This window comes from Suncus etruscus, chromosome 3 (assembly GCF_024139225.1).
Source record: "Suncus etruscus isolate mSunEtr1 chromosome 3, mSunEtr1.pri.cur, whole genome shotgun sequence".
In the NCBI taxonomy this organism is placed as follows: domain Eukaryota; kingdom Metazoa; phylum Chordata; class Mammalia; order Eulipotyphla; family Soricidae; genus Suncus; species Suncus etruscus.
The window spans coordinates 146,956,915-146,977,158 of record NC_064850.1 but is presented as its reverse complement, the minus strand read 5'-3'; the positions used below and the strand labels follow the sequence as shown (position 1 = coordinate 146,977,158).

The 20,244-nt window shown below is 46.0% G+C and overlaps 1 protein-coding gene and 1 non-coding gene across 2 annotated transcripts in view; both read right to left on the bottom strand.

The window, feature by feature from the left end:
- Positions 1–3,767, bottom strand: part of SMCHD1 (structural maintenance of chromosomes flexible hinge domain containing 1) — a 126,555-nt gene extending 122,788 nt beyond the window's left edge. The window contains exon 1 of the mRNA XM_049770910.1: positions 3,117–3,767. Within this exon, the coding sequence (XP_049626867.1) occupies positions 3,117–3,767 (651 nt within the window). The remainder of the gene's footprint in view (positions 1–3,116) is intronic.
- Positions 3,768–18,953: 15,186 nt separating this feature from the next.
- Positions 18,954–19,059, bottom strand: LOC126004697 (U6 spliceosomal RNA). Its single transcript, XR_007493961.1, has one exon. It is a non-coding gene; the product is annotated as a U6 spliceosomal RNA (small nuclear RNA).
- Between the last annotated feature and the right edge of the window lie 1,185 nt (positions 19,060–20,244).

Below are 20,244 nucleotides of genomic sequence, written 5' to 3'. Positions count from 1 at the left end.
CTGGCTTCTTGGGGGACCATATGGGGTGCCGGGGGATCGAACCGCGGTCCGTCCTAGGCTAGCGCAGGCAAGGCAGGCACCTTACCTCCAGCGCCACCGCCCGGCCCCGAAAAGTTTTCTTGATTTTCAGTTTAAAATATTATTTATTGGGGCTGGAGTGGTGGTGCAAGCAATAAGGCATCCTGCACAAGTCTAGGATGGATCACAGTTCAATCCCTGGCATCCCATATGGTCCCCAAGCTAGGAGCGATTTCTGAGCGCATAGCCAGGATTAAACCCTGAGTGTCACCAAGTATGGCCCCCCAAATAAACAAAAAAAAATTATTATTAAAAAAATGAAAAAAAAAAAAAATGAGGGGTCAGAGCTACAGCACAGCAGGTAGGGCATTTCCCTTGCAGTACCTGACATCTATATGGTCCTGTGAGCCTTCCAGGAGTGATTTCTGAGCACAGAGCCAGGAATAACCCATGGCACCACCAATTGTGGCTCCCCAAAATTAATTAAACAATTGTTTGTTATTCATACGGAATGATAAAGAGCTTCATTTTGGGCAGAATGATCAAATAGGGGAGATGAAGGTCCTGGATCCAAATATTAATTAGATTTAACTATGTTTCGGGCCCGGAGAGATAGCACAGCAGCGTTTGCCTTGCAAGTAGCCGATCCAGGACCAAAGGTGGTTGGTTCGAATCCGGGTGTCCCATATGGTCCCCCCGTGCCTGCCAGGAGCTATTTCTGAGGAGTAACCCCTGAGCACCGCCGGGTGTGGCCCAAAAACCAAAAACCAAAAAAAAAAAAAAAAAGATTTAACTATGTTTCAACATATTGAAACATAGTTTATACTTCAACATGTTGAAGAATGTGCTACAATGTATGTCTCTCCTTAGTTTCATTGATAGTGTTCTTCTTTGTCCATTTGGACAACATACTACTGAATAAAAGTGTGATGTGAAATTTGGGCAACAGTAACCTCTTTTTTTTCCTACATTTGCTGTGGATTGTTCCTCTGATTTTAATATTTTATTATAATAACATATCCAATGACAGCCAAGCTTGAGCCATCTACAAGAGTGTCCACTTATTGGGGGCTGGAGAGAGAGCACAGTGGTGGAGCGTTTGCCTTGTATGCGGCAGATCCAGGATGGACGGTGGTTCAAATCCAAATCCCCGCATCACATATGGTCCCCGGTGCCTGCCAGGAGTAACCCCTAAGCGCTACCAGGTATGACCCAAAAACAAAAACAAAAACACACACACAAAAAAAAGTAGTAGTAGTAGAAGATAGCACAGAGGTAGAGCATTTGCCTTGCCTGAAGCCAATCCAAGTTCAATTCCCTGTATCCCATTTATGTCCCCCCGAACCTGACAGGAGCCACTTCTGAGCGCAGAGACAAGAGTAACCCCTGAGTACCACCAGGTATGGCCCCCCAAAAAATCAAAAACCTGCCACTATTAAGTGAGAATGATAGAAAATACATTACAGTTATAAAGGACGGGAGTAGAAAGCGGGCAATTAAAGTAGTGTAAAGACCGTGAGCAAAAAGTTTATTCTCCTTCCCTATTTTTCTTAATATGCTATTTTTACAATAAAAACGTGCAGTATGTCTTTTTTGTGGGATACTTCTGAATACGAATGAAAAAAAAAAAGATGAACATTCTTTCATTCACTTCCCAAACACGTGGGCGTCTGCTGGATCCAAACACAGATTAAATCCCCAAATTATAAAGTCCATTTTCACGCAAATACTTTTTCTGATTTGGCTATGCATACGTGCAAGGCATAGTTCTAGCCAGTAGGAAGACAGCTCTGAAAAAGTCAACTATCCTATCCAACGGCTTTTATTCTAGGATTTCAATGAGTGCAGCAGGTCCAGTTCTGCCTCAGGAACAGGTTAAAAAATTCCAAGTGAAAACGGCTTCCGAAGTTTTGGCTTTGGACACTATGAGTTCTTTGCAAATAAGAACAAGCGATTACGCATGACAACAGAGAATCGTGTAATGCCATCACTTCGAAACCTCTAAAACACTTCCCCACTTGAGATTCCCCAACGTCGTTAATTCATGTTAAAGCAAACTAACCCGAGCGTGACAGGAACCTACTTGGATGTTCCCCAGCTATTCTCGTGAACCCCCTCGGAGTTAAAAACTCACGGACAGGGCCGCCGGAGAGATAGCAAGGAGGTAAGGCGTTTGCCTTGCATGCAGAAGGACGGCGGTTCGAATCCCGGCATCCTATATGGTCTCCTGAGCCTGCCAGGAGTAACCCGTGAGCGCTGCCAGGTATGACCCGAAAACAAACGAACAAACAACAACTCACGAACTCCCAGGGATGAGGGGCTCAGAGTGGCCAAGCTAAGCAGCTCCCCCACCTGCTACAAGCTAACTAGAGCTGGAGTTTTGGTTTTTTTTCTTTGTAACTGCCGCGCGCGGGACTCTGCCGAAGTGGGCCCGGCGAAGGAACCCCGAAACCCCGACAGCAAAGACCCAGGAAATGAATGCAAAAGAGAGAGAGAGAGAGAGAGAGAGAGAGAGAGAGAGAGAGAGAGAGAGAGAGAGGGAGAGAGAGAGAGAGAGAGAATCAAATGCAAAAAAAATAGAATCAAGTGCAAAAAAAAAGAACCAAACGCAAAACGAAAAATAGAAGCAAGCGCAAAATAAAAAGAAAAAAAAACAACCAAGTCAAATCGCCTCCAGAAATTCCACCACTTCCAAGCACCCCAGCGACTTCGCGCGCCACCCGGGGAGGCAGGCCTCGGGGGACAACGACTCCGCTCTTTCGGCCTCAGCCGAAGAATCTGCTCCAGCGGCGTCCCCGAAGACGTCGGCGGGGAAGCCGCTTTCCAAAGCCCTGGCCCCCAAAAGCCGGCGCCCCCCTCAATGCACTGCAACTCGACCCCCAAACCCGGTCGGTCGCGGCGCTCAGCCCTGGCAGGGCCGGCGGCGGCGAGAGCGCGAGGCCAAGGCCGCGGAGCCGCGGGGGCCGCGGCAGGGGCGGCGGGTGACAGGTTTATGGCCCTCGGGGCGGCGGGGCGCGGAGGCCACCGGGCTGCCGAGCGCCGCCAACTCCTCTCCCTTCCCCGCGCCCCGTCGCCCCGCCGTTCCCGGGCGCCTTTACCTGACACACGGACGCGCGGAAGCCGGCGTAGTCCAGGCGGCCCGGGAGCTGCAGCGGCCGCTCGGCCAGCTCCGACGCCTTCTCGCGCCGGTCGAACAGGTACACGGTGCGCAGGCCGCCCCCGCCGCCGCCCGCCCCCGCCGCCGACGCCGCCGCTGCCATGTTGGGGAGAAGACGAGCCCCGCGCTCAGGAGGGGCGCTCGGGGCGCGCGCGCTTCCACACGACGCCGAGGGCCGCGGCCTCCTCTCCTCTCCGCCGCCGCCCACCCGCGCGGCCCGGCGGCGCTGCCGACACTGAGCGCGGCCGAGGGGACCCGGGAACCGGTTCAAACGAGCTCCGCCACGGGCCCGCGACGTCACTTCCGCGGCCCTCGGCGGGGGGGGCCGGAGCCGCCGCCGCCGCCCGCCCGAGCGACCGCGCCGCGCCAAGCCGGCCCGAGAGGCCGCCGGAGGAAGAGAGAGAGAGGAGAGGCCGCCGGAAGGCGGGGCGGAGCCTGGAGGCCCGGCCGAGGCGGAGGGAGGGCCGGGAGGGGAGGGAGCGGAGGGAGCCCTGCGCGCTCCGGCCTTTGCCGTCCCCCGCTCGTCTTCGCTCTGCACCTTTGCCTGCTCCGACTCTACAGCCCGGCGACGGCGTCCGGGCCGTGCAGGCATCGGGGCTCAATGGCACGCGGTGGCGGGAACCTCCACGCTCACGCAGGCCTGGGGAGCAGGACCCTCTCAAGCACGTGGATTCTCACGAGTTGAAAGAGGGGGACAAGACACTAGGGCCTCTTGTTTGGGCATAAGCGTTTATTGTTTGTGGTTTTTGGTTTTGTTTTGTTGTTTTGGTTTTGGGGTCACGCCCAGCACTGCTCAGGGGTCACTCCTGGCTCTACGCTCAGGAATCACATATGGAATTCGACCCACCGTCCTTCTGCATGCAAGGCGAATGCCTTGCCTCCATGCTATCTCTCCGGCCCCCAAGGGTATATTAGGGTGGGTTTGGTATTGGTTTGGTTTGGTTTTGGGGTCACACCCGGCAGTGCTCAGGGGTCACTCCTGGCTCTACTCTCAAAAATTGCTCATGGCAGGTCCTGGTGGGACCCTATGGGATGCCTTATCGGATTCGAACCACCATCCTGCATGCAAGCCAAACGCACTACCTCCATGCTATCTCTCCGGCCCCAGGTGTAATTCTTTTATTACACAGTTGGTTTATTAGATGTGAGCATGCATAAGTAAATCACATATATGAATACATACATATATACACAAATTCATACAAGTTGTGAGAATATTGGAGCATGAACATGAGATCATCTGGGATCAAATCTCTGCGTTGACACCTATAAGTCACCTGCTCTACAAATGAAACCACATCCCGAGCTTCCTCCTCCTTTTTCTTTATTCTTTTCTTATTATTTCTTCTTTTCCTCTTTTTATTCCTTCTTTTTTGTTTGTTGTTTTTTTTTGTTTGTTTTTGGGCCACACCCGGCGGTGCTCAGGGGTTACTCCTAGCTGTCTGCTCAGAAATAGCTCCTGGCAGGCACGGGGGACCATATGGGACACCGGGATTCGAACCAACCACCTTTGGTCCTGGATCGGCTACTTGCAAGGCAAACGCCTCTGTGCTATCTCTCTGGACTCTCTTATTCCTTCTTTTTCCTTTTCTTCCTCTTCCTCTTCTTCCTCTCTTCCTCCTTATCCTCCCTTTTGCATGCAAGGCAAACGCCTTACCTCCATACTATCTCTCAGGCCCGGCATAAGCGTTTCTATTTGGGTCTTGGAAACAAAGCCCGAAGGGACCCGCCCTGCGATCCAGGTTGTGTATGTCAGTCATGGCATCTTGTCCCCAGTGGCTTGTATCGACGGGGGTGTCTGAACTGAACAATCCAGGAGGGTTCTGGCTGGCACCCACCTGCATCACCGCCTGGAAGCTGTGAATGAGAACACCTCAGCCCCAGAGTTATTAAGATTGAGTGGAAAGCGGGGGAGATAGTACACCGTCTAGAGATAGATACTAAGGATCCAGTTGCCTTGCTTGCGGCCAACTACTCGGGTTAGATCCTCAGTAACCCCATAGGGGCCCCTGAGCATCAGCAGGGGTGATTCCTGAGTGCAAAACCAAATTCGGCCTCAAAACATCAAAGGGAATGCAATTCTGAAATTGAGCTTCAAGCTCCCGTCACGGTCCAAAAATATGCAATACAGAATTATAGTACAGACATCTTCCCAAATCCTTTTCAGTGCTATATAAAACTAATTTTCTTTTTTTGGGGTGGGGAAAGGAGGCCATGCCTGGCTGCTCTCTGGAATTACTTCTGGTTTTAAGAAATCGCTCCTGGCAGTCTGGGGGGTGAGAGGGGGAACTTTATGGGATGCGGGAGATCAAACCCATGTTGGCTACTTGGTAGCTAGACTAAAGCCCTTCTTGCAATGCTATTGCTCTTGCTCTGGCCCCAGGAACTAATTTTTAAAGACTAGCCTAGAGGCTGAGAGATAGATAGCTTAAAGGGCTTTGTGCTTTGCAAGCTGGAGTCCAGGCTTGAGATCCATATGATAAGCAACTGATTTGCTTTCAAATACAGTTAGTGCTCATTGTTGTTGTTGTTTTCTTTTTGGTATCCTGCTGCTTATTTCCTTTGAATTTCAAAAACAATCTTACAAATTAGACACCTCCGTAGAGTGTCGTTTTGACAGGAGTGACTCTCCTTTTAGGGCTATGGGTTATTTGGGGTTACACCTGGTGGTATTTAGGGGCTATTTCTGGCTCTCTGTAGTCAGGAGTGACTTCTGGCCCTGCTTGAGGGGCCACTATAGGAGGTACCAAAGAGTCAAACGTTTTAGGACTTAAGTGTCCTATATTATCTCTCCAGCCCTGAAGTGATTCTTAGGAGGTGTAGGACTAAAGTTATTTTGTTATTTTGTTTTGTTTGTTTGTTTGTTTGTTTTACTTTTTACTTTGTCTTTTTTATTTGGTTTTTGGGTCACACCCAGCAGTGCTCAGGCGTTCCTCCTGGCTCTATGCTCAGAAATCGCTCCTGGCAGGCTCCAGGGACTATATGGGATGCCGGGTTTCAAACTCCTGTCCTTCTGCACGCAAGGCCTTACCTCCATGCTATCTCTCCGGCACCAGGACTGAAGTATTTAAGTGTTGGAGGGATAGTATAGTGGATAGTGTCCTTCCTTGTATGTGGCAGACCTGAGTTTCGATCTCTGGAATCCCATATGGTCCCCTCTGCCGGGGAAAAGGGTGATTCCCGAGCCAAGAGCCAGGAGTAATCCCTGATCATCTCTCTGGGTATGGCTCAATAAACAAGCAATAAAACAAGCAAAAAATGGGGGCCGGGCGGTGGCGCTGGAGGTAAGGTGCCTGCCTTACCTGCGCTAGCCTAGGAGACGGACCGCGGTTCGATCCCCCCGGCGTCCATATGGTCCCCCAAGCCAGGAGCGACTTCTGAACGCATAGCCAGGAGTAACCCCTGAGCGTTACCGGGTGTGGCCCAAAAACCAAAAAAAAAAAAAAAAAAAAAAAAACAAGCAAAAAATGTGATGGGCAAAGGAGATAATTCAAAGGGCTAGAAGGCAAGCCTCGCTTAGGTTCCAATCATGATCCCTGATTTCACAAACACTTCATGGTGATTCCCCCTTCCAATCTAATGGATATTTTGTAGTTGAAAGTGTGTAAAGTAACTACTCACGAATAGTGTGTAGTTTTTTAAGTTTCCAAATCGTCAGGTAGTAATTGGTATACTTTCTATTATGTTGGGTTGCCAAAATCACCATAATTATATAAATAGACTCATAGTGGGAGTATTGTTGGAGCCTTGCCTTACTTATACACTCGAAGATACTTTAAAATTATAAGGCATATGAGGCCAGAAAGATAGCACAGCGGTAGGGCATTTGCCATGCATGCAGCCAACCCGGATAGTGGTTCAAATCCCGGCATCCCATATGGTCCCCTGAGCCAGGCAGGAGCGATTTCTGAGTGTAGAGCCAGGAGTAATCACTGAGTGCCACCAGGTGTGACCCATAAAACAAAACAAAACAAAACAAAAATATGAATCATGTACTTGTGATTAGCTAGACACTTGAGAGTAATAGGTAGGCACAGAATACTACCATTAGAATCTAAGTAAGTGTATTGGCAAATGCAAAGGGACTGGAACTAGGAGGAATTGATCACTTAGTGGTAGAAGATAAAACTAAAACAAGGCAAGTTTTGCCCCACAGTCTTTTTTTTTTTTTTTTTTTCCTGCAAAAGAAGTTGGGGAAGTTGGAGGGTACATAACCTTCTTTTTTCTTCTTCTTTTTTATTTTTTTTAAGGGCTCACACCCATTGGTTTACTCCTTACTCTGCACAAAGGAATTCCTCCTAGAGGTACTCAGGGGACCATATGGGATGCCAAGGATCAAACTCAGGTTAGCAGATTGCAAGGCAAACACAGTACCTGATGTACTATCACTCCAGCCCCTGTTACCTCCATTTTGTATGGATTTTTTTTTTTACCACACCTAATGGTGCTCAGAGCTCCTCCATGCTCTGCATTGAGGGATCATTTCTGATAGGGTTGGTGGGGGCTATATGTGAGGTGGGAAATCGAACTTGAGTCAACCTTGTTCAAGGGAAGCGCCCTGTACAATGCTCCAGCCCTCCTACAAAATTTCCTCTACATGCTTTACCTTTCATCAAATTCAGATGAACTAGTCCATATGTAATTCTATTTAAGTGGCACATTAAAATACAAATTATTTTTAAAAATTCTTACTAGGAGGGCTGGAGAGATAGCATGGAGGTAGGGCATTTGCCTTGCATTCAGAAGGACGATGGTTCAAATCCCAGCATCCCATATGGCCCCCCGAACCTGCCAGGAGTGATTTCTGAGCGCAGAGCCAGGAGTAACCCCTGAGTCTGCCAGGTGTGACCCAAAAAACTAAAAACAAGGGCCGGGCGGTGGCGCTGGAGGTAAGGTGCCTGCCTTACCTGCGCTAGCCTAGGAGACGGACCGCGGTTCGATCCCCCGGCGTCCCATATGGTCCCCCAAGCCAGGAGCGACTTCTGAGCGCATAGCCAGGAGTAACCCCTGAGCGTTACCGGGTGTGGCCCAAAAACCAAAAAAAAAAAAAAAAAAAAAAAAAAAAAAAAAAACAACTAAAAACAAACAAACAAACAAATTCTTACTAGGTATAATGAATTTCCCTTCTATTAGTAAAGCTGTGACTAGGGACAAAGATTTATCATTAGGATAATTTTTCATTTTTCTGTAACCCAAATTATAGAATATTCATTCAAAAATTGTGTTTTATATATTAGTATGTTGTCTTGAAAACTGAAAGTAGGAGCTCAATCATGTTTGTAATCAAGGTGTTTAAATAAAGATATTAATTTTAAAAAAGTAGGAGCTCACATATACAAGACAAGTGCTCTTTTTTTGTTCTTTGTTTGGTTTGGGTTTTGGGTCAAATCTGGCAGCGCCAAGGGGTTCCTCCAGGTTCTACACTCAGAAATTGCCCCTGGCAGGCATGGGGTGGAGGGGACACCATATGGGATACTGGGATTCAGTCCTTCTGCATGTAAGGCAGAAGCCCCTAGTGCTCTTTTTTTTTTTTTAAGAGGAAAACTTAGGGGGAAAAAAACGTAGGAGGGGCCAGAGTGATAGTAAAGCAGGTAGGGTGTTTGCCCTGCATGTGGCTGACCCAGTTTGATCTCCGGCATCCCATATGGTCCCCTAGCCTGCCAGGAGCAATTTATTTTTTCTTTCTTTCTTTCTTTCTTTCTTTCTTTCTTCTTTCTTTCTTTCTTTCTTTCTTTCTTCTTTCTTTTTCTTTCTTTCTTTTCTTTCTTTCTTTCTTTCTTTCTTTCTTTCTTTCTTTCTTTCTTTCTTTTTTTTTCTTTCTTTCTTTCTTCATTCTTTCTTCTTTTTTTTTCTTCTTTCTTCTTTTTTCTTTCTTTCTTTCTTTCTCTCTCTTTTCTTTCTTTCTTTCTTTTCTTCTTTCTTTCTCTTTCTTTCTTTCTCTTTCTTTCTTTCTTCTTTCTTTCTTTCTTTTTCTTTCTTTCTTCTTTCTTTCTTCTTTCTTTCTTTCTTTCTTTCTCTTTCTTTCTTTCTTTCTCTTCTTTCTTTCCTCTTCCTTCCTTCTTTCTTTCATTCTTTCGTTCTTTCTTTCCTTTCCTTCTTTTTTCTTTCTTCTCTCTTTCTTTCTCTTTCTCTCTCCTTTCTTTCTCTCTCTTTTCTTTTTCTTTCTCTCTCTTCTTTCTTCTTTCTTTCCTTCTTTCCTTCCTTCCTCCTTCCTTCCTTCTTTCTCCTTCCTTCCTTCCTTCCTTTTCTTTCTTTCCTTCTTTTTTTTTTTTTTATTAAGCAAGGAGCAATTTCTGAGCACAGCGCACCAGTAACTCCTGAGCATTGCCAGGTGACCCAAAAACAAGAAGAGGAGGAGGAAGAGGAGAAGGAGGAGGAAAAAGTGGAGGAAGAAGTGCTGAAAAGTGGAAGAAGGGTCGTGCTGAAATTCCTCAATCCATTTCACGCCCTTTTGTGTGTGTATTATTTCCTGCATCGGCGATTGCTTCCAGACCCATGTCTCTCCAATGTACTAGACTTGGAGCATGAGGCTGCCATCACACTCAGGAACTACACTGTAACCTTTGTTTTTGTGTCACACTCCCCCCCCCCCCCCCCCCCCCCCCCCCCACGCAGCACTCAGGGGTTACTCCTGGCTCTATGCTCAGAAATCGCCCCTGGCAGGCACAGGGGACCATAGGGGATGCCGGGATTTGAACCACCTTCCTTCTGCATGGAAGGCAGACGCCTTACCTCCAGGCTATCTCTCTGGCCCCACACTGTAACCTAATCTAATCTGGGCTTCTCATATGCAGAGCCACAATCCAACCTTCTATCTCTCCAACCCTTGATTCAGTGTGTTTTGTGAGGGTATAACAGTCTGAGATAACTCCAAGACCACTTACCAATAACTTCTTTTTCCAGAAACTCATGTTTCAACAAAGAAAGATGATGAATTTGTTATTGATTCAGTTTGAAAAATGCGTGCGCATGGACACACACACACACACACACAAATTCAAAATAATCCAATCCTACAATTCTCTTTAAGTGACCCTCAGTTTTTATTTTCATTGTCATGTCAACATGAGTATAATTATTTAAGTGTCCTTGTATTGGTTAAATTCTGCTATATAGCAATCTACCTCAAATCTTAGTGAATTCCTTGAGAGCCCTTGTTCTGAGATGCCAGACTGAAATCTCTATGAGATAGTCTGCAACTAAAGGGCTGGAGAGATGACTCAAAAGACTGGAACACATATTTTACATGGGTGGGACAGGCCCAAATGGTCCCCTAAGCAAAATGATCAAATAGATCCTGAAGATTTTGTAGTAGAAAAATTAGGACAGTTTTTTGGAATGTATAAGAATTGAGTGTTTCTAGAAGTGAAGATATACGAACTGTCATTTATACTGTATTAGTTATCTCTACAGAATAGTTTGGTTTCTTTACTGTTACAGAATTTCAAAAGAAAACATCCAACGAGTAAGTTTTTCCATCAAACTGCCTGTCCTGATTACTAGGTTTGCAAAGAGGATGTCAGAATAGGCAGGCTTCTTACAAAAGAACTAATTGGCTTCTCCTAAAGTGCAAAACATGGAAGTTTGCATTTTACTTTAAGGGTTAGAAGTTGAAACTGGTAGCTATCATTGCCTCTTCCACACAAAATTGATTCAAATAGATTGGGGCCATCCCAGGTAGATGGGAAGAGACTACAGCAGTCATAAAATTATAGTAATGTTTAGGGACCAGAACAGAAAGTAGTGTGTAGAGCATTTGCCTTGGATGCGGCCAATCCAGGTTCAATCTCCACAACTGCATATGGTCCCCCCAAGCCCACCAGGAGTGATCCCTGAGTGCAGAACCAAGAATAATCCTTGAGCACCTCTTGGTGTGGCCCTAAAATAAACATAAATTATAGTAGATTTTAGTGTAGCTCAAAAGGATGATCTGTGACAAAGTTCTCATGGGATAAGAAAATACAATGCATGACTTTACTCCAAGGAGTGTTCCCTTGACACCCAGATGACTCAGTGACAGCAGCAACTTGCTTGCAGGGCAGGATGCTCTGCATCTGATGATGAGGTGAAACTAAAGGATGCTCCACATTTTGATTTCAATGAAAACAGAAACCAAAATCCTTCTGGCACAGAAACCAGAATCTTTAACTACAGAAACTGGACAACAGCAACACCTAATGTGTGAAAAAATTTTACCACAGAAAATGACTCAGGGGTTGGACAACCTAGTATGCCTGGAACCCAGAGTCAGTCTTATGCCAGAGAACTTCAGGGATAAGGTCTCTTTGTATTTAGGACAAGGTTCCCCCCCCCCCCCATTTTACCCATATTTTGCTGGGCCTATGCAAAAAACAACACTTGCCACTCTTACACCATTTTTGCTGTATTTTTTTAACTCTTATCCTTTTAAAAAAATAATAACTTGGGGCCGGAGAGATAGCATGGAGGTAAGGCGTTTGCCTTTCATGCAGGAGGTCATCGGTTCGAATCCCGGCGCCCCATATGGTCCCCTGTGCCTGCCAGGAGCAATTTCTGAGCCTGGAGCCAGGAATAACCCCTGAGCACTGCCAGGTGTGACCCAAAAACCAAAAAAAAAAAAAAATAACTTACTAAAAAAAGAAAAAAATACAGTGAGTATTTTTACTTTTTATGTATTACTTTTTAGGCTTGGGGCCGTACTTGCAGTTCCTATCAGAGCTTACTCCAGACTCGGTAGTCAGACTTCACTCACTCCTGGCAGGGATTAGGGAATCAATTGTGGTGTCAGGGATTGAACCTATATTAGTCAGCTATAGGCAAGCACCTTATTGAGTTTGATTTGATAGGATAAAGTAAAATCAAGGAAAGGAAGAAGGGTGGAGTTAAAATATTAATATGTTAACATCATAGTCATTTATGTCTTTACACTCTTACTTCTGAAACAGTAGCTTTAATTTTCATGTTATACCTTTGACTAGAGCATCTTAAAATTACGCTTGGTTTGAGGTAAAAACCAAAAGGGTTTGGGAGGCAGAGTTGGGCCACACTCAGAAGTGTTCAGGGCAACTCCTGCCTCTGTTCTCAATAATCACTCTCTGGGGGTCCGAGCGATAGCACAGCAGTAAAGCATTTGCCTTGCACACTACCAACACAGGTGGTTCGAATTCCGGCATTCCATATGGCCCGAGCCTGCCAGGAGCGACTTCTGAGTGCAGAGCCAGGAGAAACTCCTGAGCACCATCGGGTGTGACCCAAAACCCCCCCAAAAAATAAAAAAAATCTCTATAGTGCTCAGGAGACCATGAGGCGCTGGGAATCAAACACAAGTTAGGTTGCAAGCACTTTAGATCCTGTACTACCTTTCCAGCCCTTAAAATGATTTTTTTTCCTGGTGTGTTTTATTGGGGTCTCCTATGCAGTGCTCAATAACCTGGAAGGTCCTTGATTCTCAGCCACTGGATTACTGATTCAAAGTGAAAACCTAACTATGTGTGCTATTCAGATGCTGCAATACCAGGGATTATCTGGAAGTCCCCCATATGGTGCCCAGGCATTTCCAGGACCATATTTGGCAAAGCTCAGGGCTTCTAGGACTGCGTCCTATGATGCTTGGAGGATGAGGTAGTGCCAGGTATGAAACTGTGATGGCCTTGGTAGTATGCCCCTTTAACCCTGTACTACTAGTTCTCAACTGCTAAAACATTTTTTTTTATTTTTGGGTCACACCCAGCGGTGCTCAGGGGTTACTCCTGACTCTACGCTCAGAAACAGCTCCTGGCAGGCTTGGGGGACCATATGGGATGCCGGGATTCGAACTACCAACCTTCCACATGCAAGGCAAACATCCTACCTCCGTGCTATCTCTCCAGCCCCCTAAAACACTTCTAAAGAAGTATTTTTTATTTATTTATTTTTTGGTTTTTGGGTCATACCCGGCAGTGCTCAGGGGTTACTCCTGGCTGTCTGCTCAGAAATAGCTCCTAGCAGGCACGGGGGACCATATGGGACACCGGGATTCGAACCAACCACCTTTGGTCCTGAATCGGCTGCTTGCCAGGCAAACACCGCTGTGCTATCTCTCCGGGCCCTAAAGAAGTATTTTGATGAAGATACTTTTGGGTCAATCTGTTTTCATTTTTGTATTTGTGTCATGAAATAGTTCACATATACTATTAGGGATATGATTTAACTGCCTATTAAACATAACCAACTTAAGAAAAAAATGTATGCTGAAAACAAAATAAACAAAATCTAAACAAATAAAAATGTATACTTTCGGATCAGAGAACTCCACAAACTGAGTACATGTTTTGCATACGTTTTGGGGTTGTTTTTTGTTTGTTTGTTTTTGGTTTTTGGGTCATATCCAATAGAGCTCAGGAGTTACTCCTGGCTCTATGCTCAGAAATTAGTCCTGGCCTGCTCAGGGAGACCATATGAGATGCCGGGATTCAAACCACCTTCTTTCTGCATGCAAGGCAAATACCCTACCTCCATGCTATCTCTCCGGCCCCTGCATACTTTTTTGTTTTGGGGGCATACCTGGTGACACTCAGGGGTTACTCCCGGCTATGCGTTCAGAAATAGCTCCTGGAGGACCAGAAAGATAGCATGGAGGTAAGGAGTTTGCCTTTCATGCAGAAGGAAAGTGGTTCAAATCCCGGCATCCCATATGGTCCCCTGAGCCTGCCAGGGGCAATTTCTGAGAGTAGAGCCAGGAGTAACCCCTGAGCGCTGCTGGGTTGACCCAAAAACCAAAAACCAAAAAAAAAAAAAAAAAAAAAAAAAAAAGGAATGGAAAGAAATCGCTCCTGGCATTGAGGACCATATGGGATGCTGGGGGCTCAAACCGTGGTCAGTCCTACATTAGTGCGTGCAAGGCAAATGCCCTACCGCTTGCACCACCGCTCTGGCACCCCCCTTTTGTTTTATTTAGGTTTTGGGGCCACACCCAGCGGATGCTAGGAATCGAACCTGGGTCTGTCCTGAGTCACCACATGCAAGGGAAACACCCTACTGCTGTGCTATTGCTCCAGTCCACTCTGTCATCCTCTTGTAGCAGCACTCTAAATCTCTAACAAGTCAATTACCCAGGAAGAGATGATGAATAATATCCGATTTGGGGGAAATGCTTAGTTCCCTTTTAAGAAATTGAAACTTATAGAGAATACGAAACCTTAATTAATGCTGTTTCTAGACTTTGAGACTATATTTGAACTAGAGTAAACTATGGTTAAGAAAGCACTAAGATGGGGCCAGCGAGGTGGCGCTAGAAGTAAGGTGTCTGCCTTGCAAGCGCTAGCCAAGGAAGGACCGTGGTTCGATCCCCCGGTGTCCCATATGGTCACCCCAAACCAGGGGCAATTTTTGAGCGCTTAGCCAGGAGTAACCCCTGAGCATCAAACGGGTGTGGCCCGAAAAAAAAAAAAAAAAGAAAGCACTAAGAGAGGGAGAAATCTCTGCTAATTTGGAGGCTTTACACTAAAAACAAGTTGGTTTTATTTTGTAAAACAGATTGCCTACCTATTTTTTTCTATTACCTTTGTGAGTGAAGGTTGGGAGTTCAGCTGGCAGTGCTCAGGACTTCAGCATCTGAGTTCAGGAATCACGCCTAGAGGTGTGTCACATCTCAGGTTTTGGTTCTTACATATTCTGCCTCAATGTTCCCTCCAGCTTCACGCATTTGTTTGTGTTTACACACAGACTCTCATGGGCTACCTTAGTTTTGTTTTCCACACAGTTACCAATTGCAGTGCTCACCAAAGATCACAGGTGCTCACCTGCCATTTCCTGGCCATTCTACTCTCACATCATTTGTTTAGCTGTGGTGCTTATCAGATTGTCACATTCCTTTGGGGTGGTAGTATTCAAACACACACACACACACACACACACACACACACACACACACACACACACATCTGGCTACTGGTGGCCAGAAATCTCTTGCACATCTAGGGATCTCTAAGAGCAGTGATAAAAGCACTGCTCAGCACTTATAGCTGCACCATAGATTGAATGAGGGACTGTTTACAAGGCAGGTATTCTATGCCACTATTTCTCCTGTCCCCCCATTCAAAATAAACAAATATTTATATACATATGTGTGTTTCTCTCTATGTAAACATATGTAAACATATCACTGGTGTGCGCAGGAACTAATAATTCATTTATTTTAGATATTTTTTTAGTAACTCAAAGAAATCATCACTTTTAATTTTTTTTGGGGGGGGGCATCACACCCAGAGGTGCTCAGGGGTTATTCCTGGCTCTGCACTCAGAAATCGCTCCTGGCTAGCGCAGGGAATCATATGGAATGCCAGGATTCGAGCCATCATTTGTTCTGGGTTGGCTGCATGCAAAGCAAACACCCTACCACAGTGCTATCTCTCTGGCCCTGCACTTTTAACTATTAACCATTAATTTTTTTGCCTAGAGTATGTAATAGCCTCAAATAAATTATTAGTTTAAACTTTTGTGATCAGATTCCATGTTATAGTCAGAAAATTTTCTAGGGAAAAATAGTACAAGGATTAAGACATTTGTTGGGGCTGGAGAGATAGCACAGTGGTAGGGCTTTTGCTTTGCACACAGCTGATCCAGGACAGACAGTGGCTCAAATTCTGGCATCCCATATGGTCTCCCCCCCGCCCCCCCCCCCCGTGCCTACCAGGAACAATTTAGAGTGCAGAGCCAGGAGTAAACCCTGAGCAACATAGGGTGTGACCCATACCCCCACCCCCAAATAAAAGACATTTGTTATGCATGTAGCAGACTCTGGTTTGCTCTCTAGCATCCTGTGTGGTCTCCCAAGGGGGTGTGACTCTTTGGTAAAACAAGAGTAAACCCTGAGCACACCTGGGTGTGGCCCAGAACTACAAAATAGTGCATATCTTGAAAAACAGATTAGTTATAATAGTTTGCTCATCTTAAAGTTTTATGTTTTTATTTTATTATAACCAGCTAGCAGGCATATTTTTAGTTAAAAGGGCTTTTTAGGGCCCGGAGAGATAGCACAGCGGTGTTTGCCTTGCAAGCAGCCGATCCAGGACCAAAGGTGGTTGGTTCGAATCCCGGTGTCCCATATGGTCCCCCGTGCCTGCCAGGAGCTATTTCTGAGCAGACAGCCAGGAGTAACCCCTGAGCACCGCCGGGTGTGACCCCCCAAAAAAAAAAAAGGGGGGGGCTTTTTATTTGGTGGGGGGCTACACCCAGCAGCGTTCAAAGGTTCCTCCTGGCTCTGCACTCAGAAATCACTCCTGGCAGGTTTAGGGGACTATCATCCTGCCAGGGAACCATATAGGATGTCAGGTATCAAACCCAGGTTGGCTTTGTGCAAGGCAAATGCCCTACCCGCTGTGCTATTACTCCAGCCCCAGTTTGAAGGTTTTCAACATAAGGTACTCTAGGGTTAGAAAAACAACATTAGGGCAGAAATTTTCCTAATAGGGGAACAAGTTCTAAAGTTAAAGTCATAGTGTGGGGAGTTGGATGGTAGAAATGGAAAGAACTGTCTTGGGATTGATCCCAAAGGAAAGGGAAAGAAAGACATACTGGGCAAAGGAGTGGAATAACAGTGGGCACATCTAGGCTAAGCCTTACTATGTTCTACCTTGGGAGATTGGGGTGAGGGATGTGGCTGGCTTTTTCTTGTTTCCCAAGCTCCAGTGCCAGGTGGCAGAATAGGCATAGGATTTAAGAGGGCTGGGTGCTGGGGCCGGGCGGTGGCGCTGGAGGTAAGGTGCCTGCCTTGCCTGCGCTAGCCTAGGACGGACCGCGGTTTGATCCCCCGGCGTCCCATATGGTCCCCCAAGAAGCCAGGAGCAACTTCTGAGCGCATAGCCAGGAGTAACCCCTGAGCGTCACAGGGTGTGGCCCAGAAACCAAAAAAAAAAAAAAAAAAAAAGAGGGTTGGGTGCAATGATTAATCAATCAATGAGTACCTTTTTCCTTTTTATTTATTTGGGGGGGCACACCTGGTGACGTTCAGGAATTACTCTTGGCTATTGCACTCAGAAATCGCTCCTGGCTTGGGGGACCATACAGGACGCGGGGGATCGAACCAGGTCCATCCTGGATCTGCAGCGTGCAAGGCAAACGCCCTACCGCTGTGCTATCGCTCCGCCCACCCTTTTTTCTTTCTAATCCAGAGGCAATAGAGATGAGGGCCAGGAGAACCAGTACATGATAAGAAGCTTGCCACAGGGACCTGAGAGATAGCATGGAGGTAAGGTGTTTGCATTGCAGGCAGAAGGATGGTGGTTTGAATCCTGGCATCTCATATGGTCCCCGGTGCCTGCCAGGAGCGATTTCTGAGCATAGAGCCAGGAGTGACCCCTGAGCGCTGCCGGGTGTGACCCAAAAACAAAACAAAAAAAGAAGCTTGCCACAGATAGCATGGAGTTCAGTTAGGGTAGAAACTGCTATAACAATGATAGGTGGAAATTATTATTCTGCACAAGAACTGGGTGCTGAAAGGAGATAAAGTTAAAGGAATGATATTTGGTACTTCAGTAACAATATTGCATACCACAGCGTCAAAAAGGAATAAAGGAGGGGCTGGAGAGATAGCATGGAGGTAAGGCATTTGCCTTTCATGCAAGAGGTCATCGGTTCGAATCCCAGCGTCCCATATGGTCCCCCGTGCCTGCTAGGAGCAATTTCTGAGCATGGAGCCAGGAGTAACCCCTGAGAACTGCCGGGTGTGACCCAAAAACCACAAAAAAAAAAATTTTAAAATTTAAAAATAAAAACAACTTAAAAAAAGAAATGAGTACTTCTATTAATCACACTTATATCTGCTTAAGGGCTTGTTTTATTCATCTCTACTTTGATCTCGTGCTATGTATTTAAAAATTGCCAGGGCTGGAGAGATAGCATGGAGGTAGGGCATTTGCCTTGCATGCAATAGGATGGTGGTTCAAATCCTGGCATCCCATATGGTCCCCAGAGCCTGCCAGGAGTGATTTCTGAGCATAGAGCCAGCAGTGACCCCTGAGTGCTGCTGGGGGTGACCCAAAAACAAAAAAAAAAAAAAAATTGCCCTTGTTTGCCTTGCACATGGCAACCTGGGACAGACCGGGTTCAATCTCCAGCATCCCATATGGTCCCCAAGCCTGCCAGGGCCGATTTCTGAGCACAGAGCCAGGAGTAACTCGTGAGCACCACCGGATGTGGCCCAAGAACAAAAAAAAAATTGCCCTTAGCTAAAGATTAGTTTTAGCACTTGGAATCACATGTTCTAAATTTAAAATAACACAGCTTGCTTATCTAAACTTCTTTCAAAAGCACACAGCCACAAATTTTCCCTTCATAGTCAGTTTCATTTCTTTTTCAGCCACACCTCTTATAGGATATCACTTTCTTTTTGATAGCAGAGGTTTTTTTTTTTTTTTTTGGTGTGTGTGTGTGTTTCCATATTTTTGGGGTTTTGTATGGGGAGCCGTAATAGGCTGTGCACAGGACTTACTCCTGGCTCTGAGCTCAGGGACAACTCCTGGTGGGCTCAGGGGACTATATGAGGTGCTGGGGATCTAACTTAGGTCAACTGGGTATAAGGCAAGCACCCTACTCCTGTACTATCTTTCCCATTCCACTAGTATACTACAGTGGTGTCTTTTGTTTATTTTGGGGCCATATCTGGTGGTGCTCAGGGCTTACTTCTGGCTTTGCTCAGGAGCAGGAAATGCTAGAGATTGAACCAGGGTTGACTGTATGAAAGACATGGACCCTATCCACTAGAATATATATATATTTCTCTTTATTTTTCTGTTTTTTATTTCCTTTTATATATATTTTTTTAAATATGGAATGCTTCACAAATTTGCATGTCATCCTTGCTCAGGGGCCATGCTAATCTTCTCTGTATCGTTCCAATTTATTATATGTGGTGCCGAAGTGAGCGCTAGACTATTTTTGTTTTGTTTTGTTTTTGTTTTTGGGCCACACCCGGTGACGCTCAGGGGTTACTCCTGGCTACACGCTCAGAAGTCGCTCCTGGCTTGGGGGACCATATGGGACACCGGGGGATCGAACCGCGGTCCATCCTAGGCTAGCGCAGGCAAGGCAGGCACCTTACCTCTAGCGCCACCACGCTGGCCCCCTAGACTATATATATTTTTTTTTTGGCCACACCCGTTTGATGCTCAGGGGTTACTCCTGGCTATGTGCTCAGAAATCGCCCCTGGCTTGGGGGGACCATATGGGACGCCGGGGGATCGAACCGTGGTCCGTTCCTTGGCTAGCGCTTGTAAGGCAGACACCTTACCTCTAGCGCCACCTTCCCGGCCCCTAGACTATATTTTTTTAAGCAGTGAAATTTCATATATTCAAACTCATCTCTTTGTATTTAAGTAACTATAAATGTTCTATGTAATCAATTTATTTATTTATTTTAGTTTTAGTTTTTTTGGGTCACATCTAGCAGCGCTCACAGGTTACTCCTAATTCTGTGCTCATAAATCGCTCCTGGGAGGCACGGGGGACCATATGGGATGCCGGGATTTGAACCAGCATCTGTCCTGAATTGGCTGCATGCAAGGCAAACACCTTACCATTGTGCTATCTCTCTGTCCAATCAATTTATTTTTTAATTAATTACTTTAAAAATATTTTAAACTTTATTTATTGCTTTTTAGGCCACACCCAGTGGTGCTCCAGGATTACTCTTGGCTCTGTGCTCAGAATTGCTCCTGGCAGGCTCGGGGTGGGGGTGGGGGGGGCTATATGGGATGCCAGGAATCGAACCAGGTTCTCCCGGGTCGGCCACTGACAAGGCAAACACCCTACTGCTGTACTATCTTGCTGGCCCACTCTATCTATTTAAAATAGAACAGAAAGTATACAGTTTTGAATCTGCTAATGTCTTAATGGCATTGAACTTTATATGGTGAGTTTCCAACATCACACTAGCTTTCAACTTCTTTATTTTTGGAGTAATTTAGAATTTTATTGTGGTACTATCATGCAACTGACAAAGTTATTTAGGTTTAAGTACATTACAGAAATGAGCATGAAGAGAAAAAAAAGAAGAAGAAAAGAAAGAAATGAGCATGAGAAAAACAAAGGCAATCTAAAGAACACTGGGGATT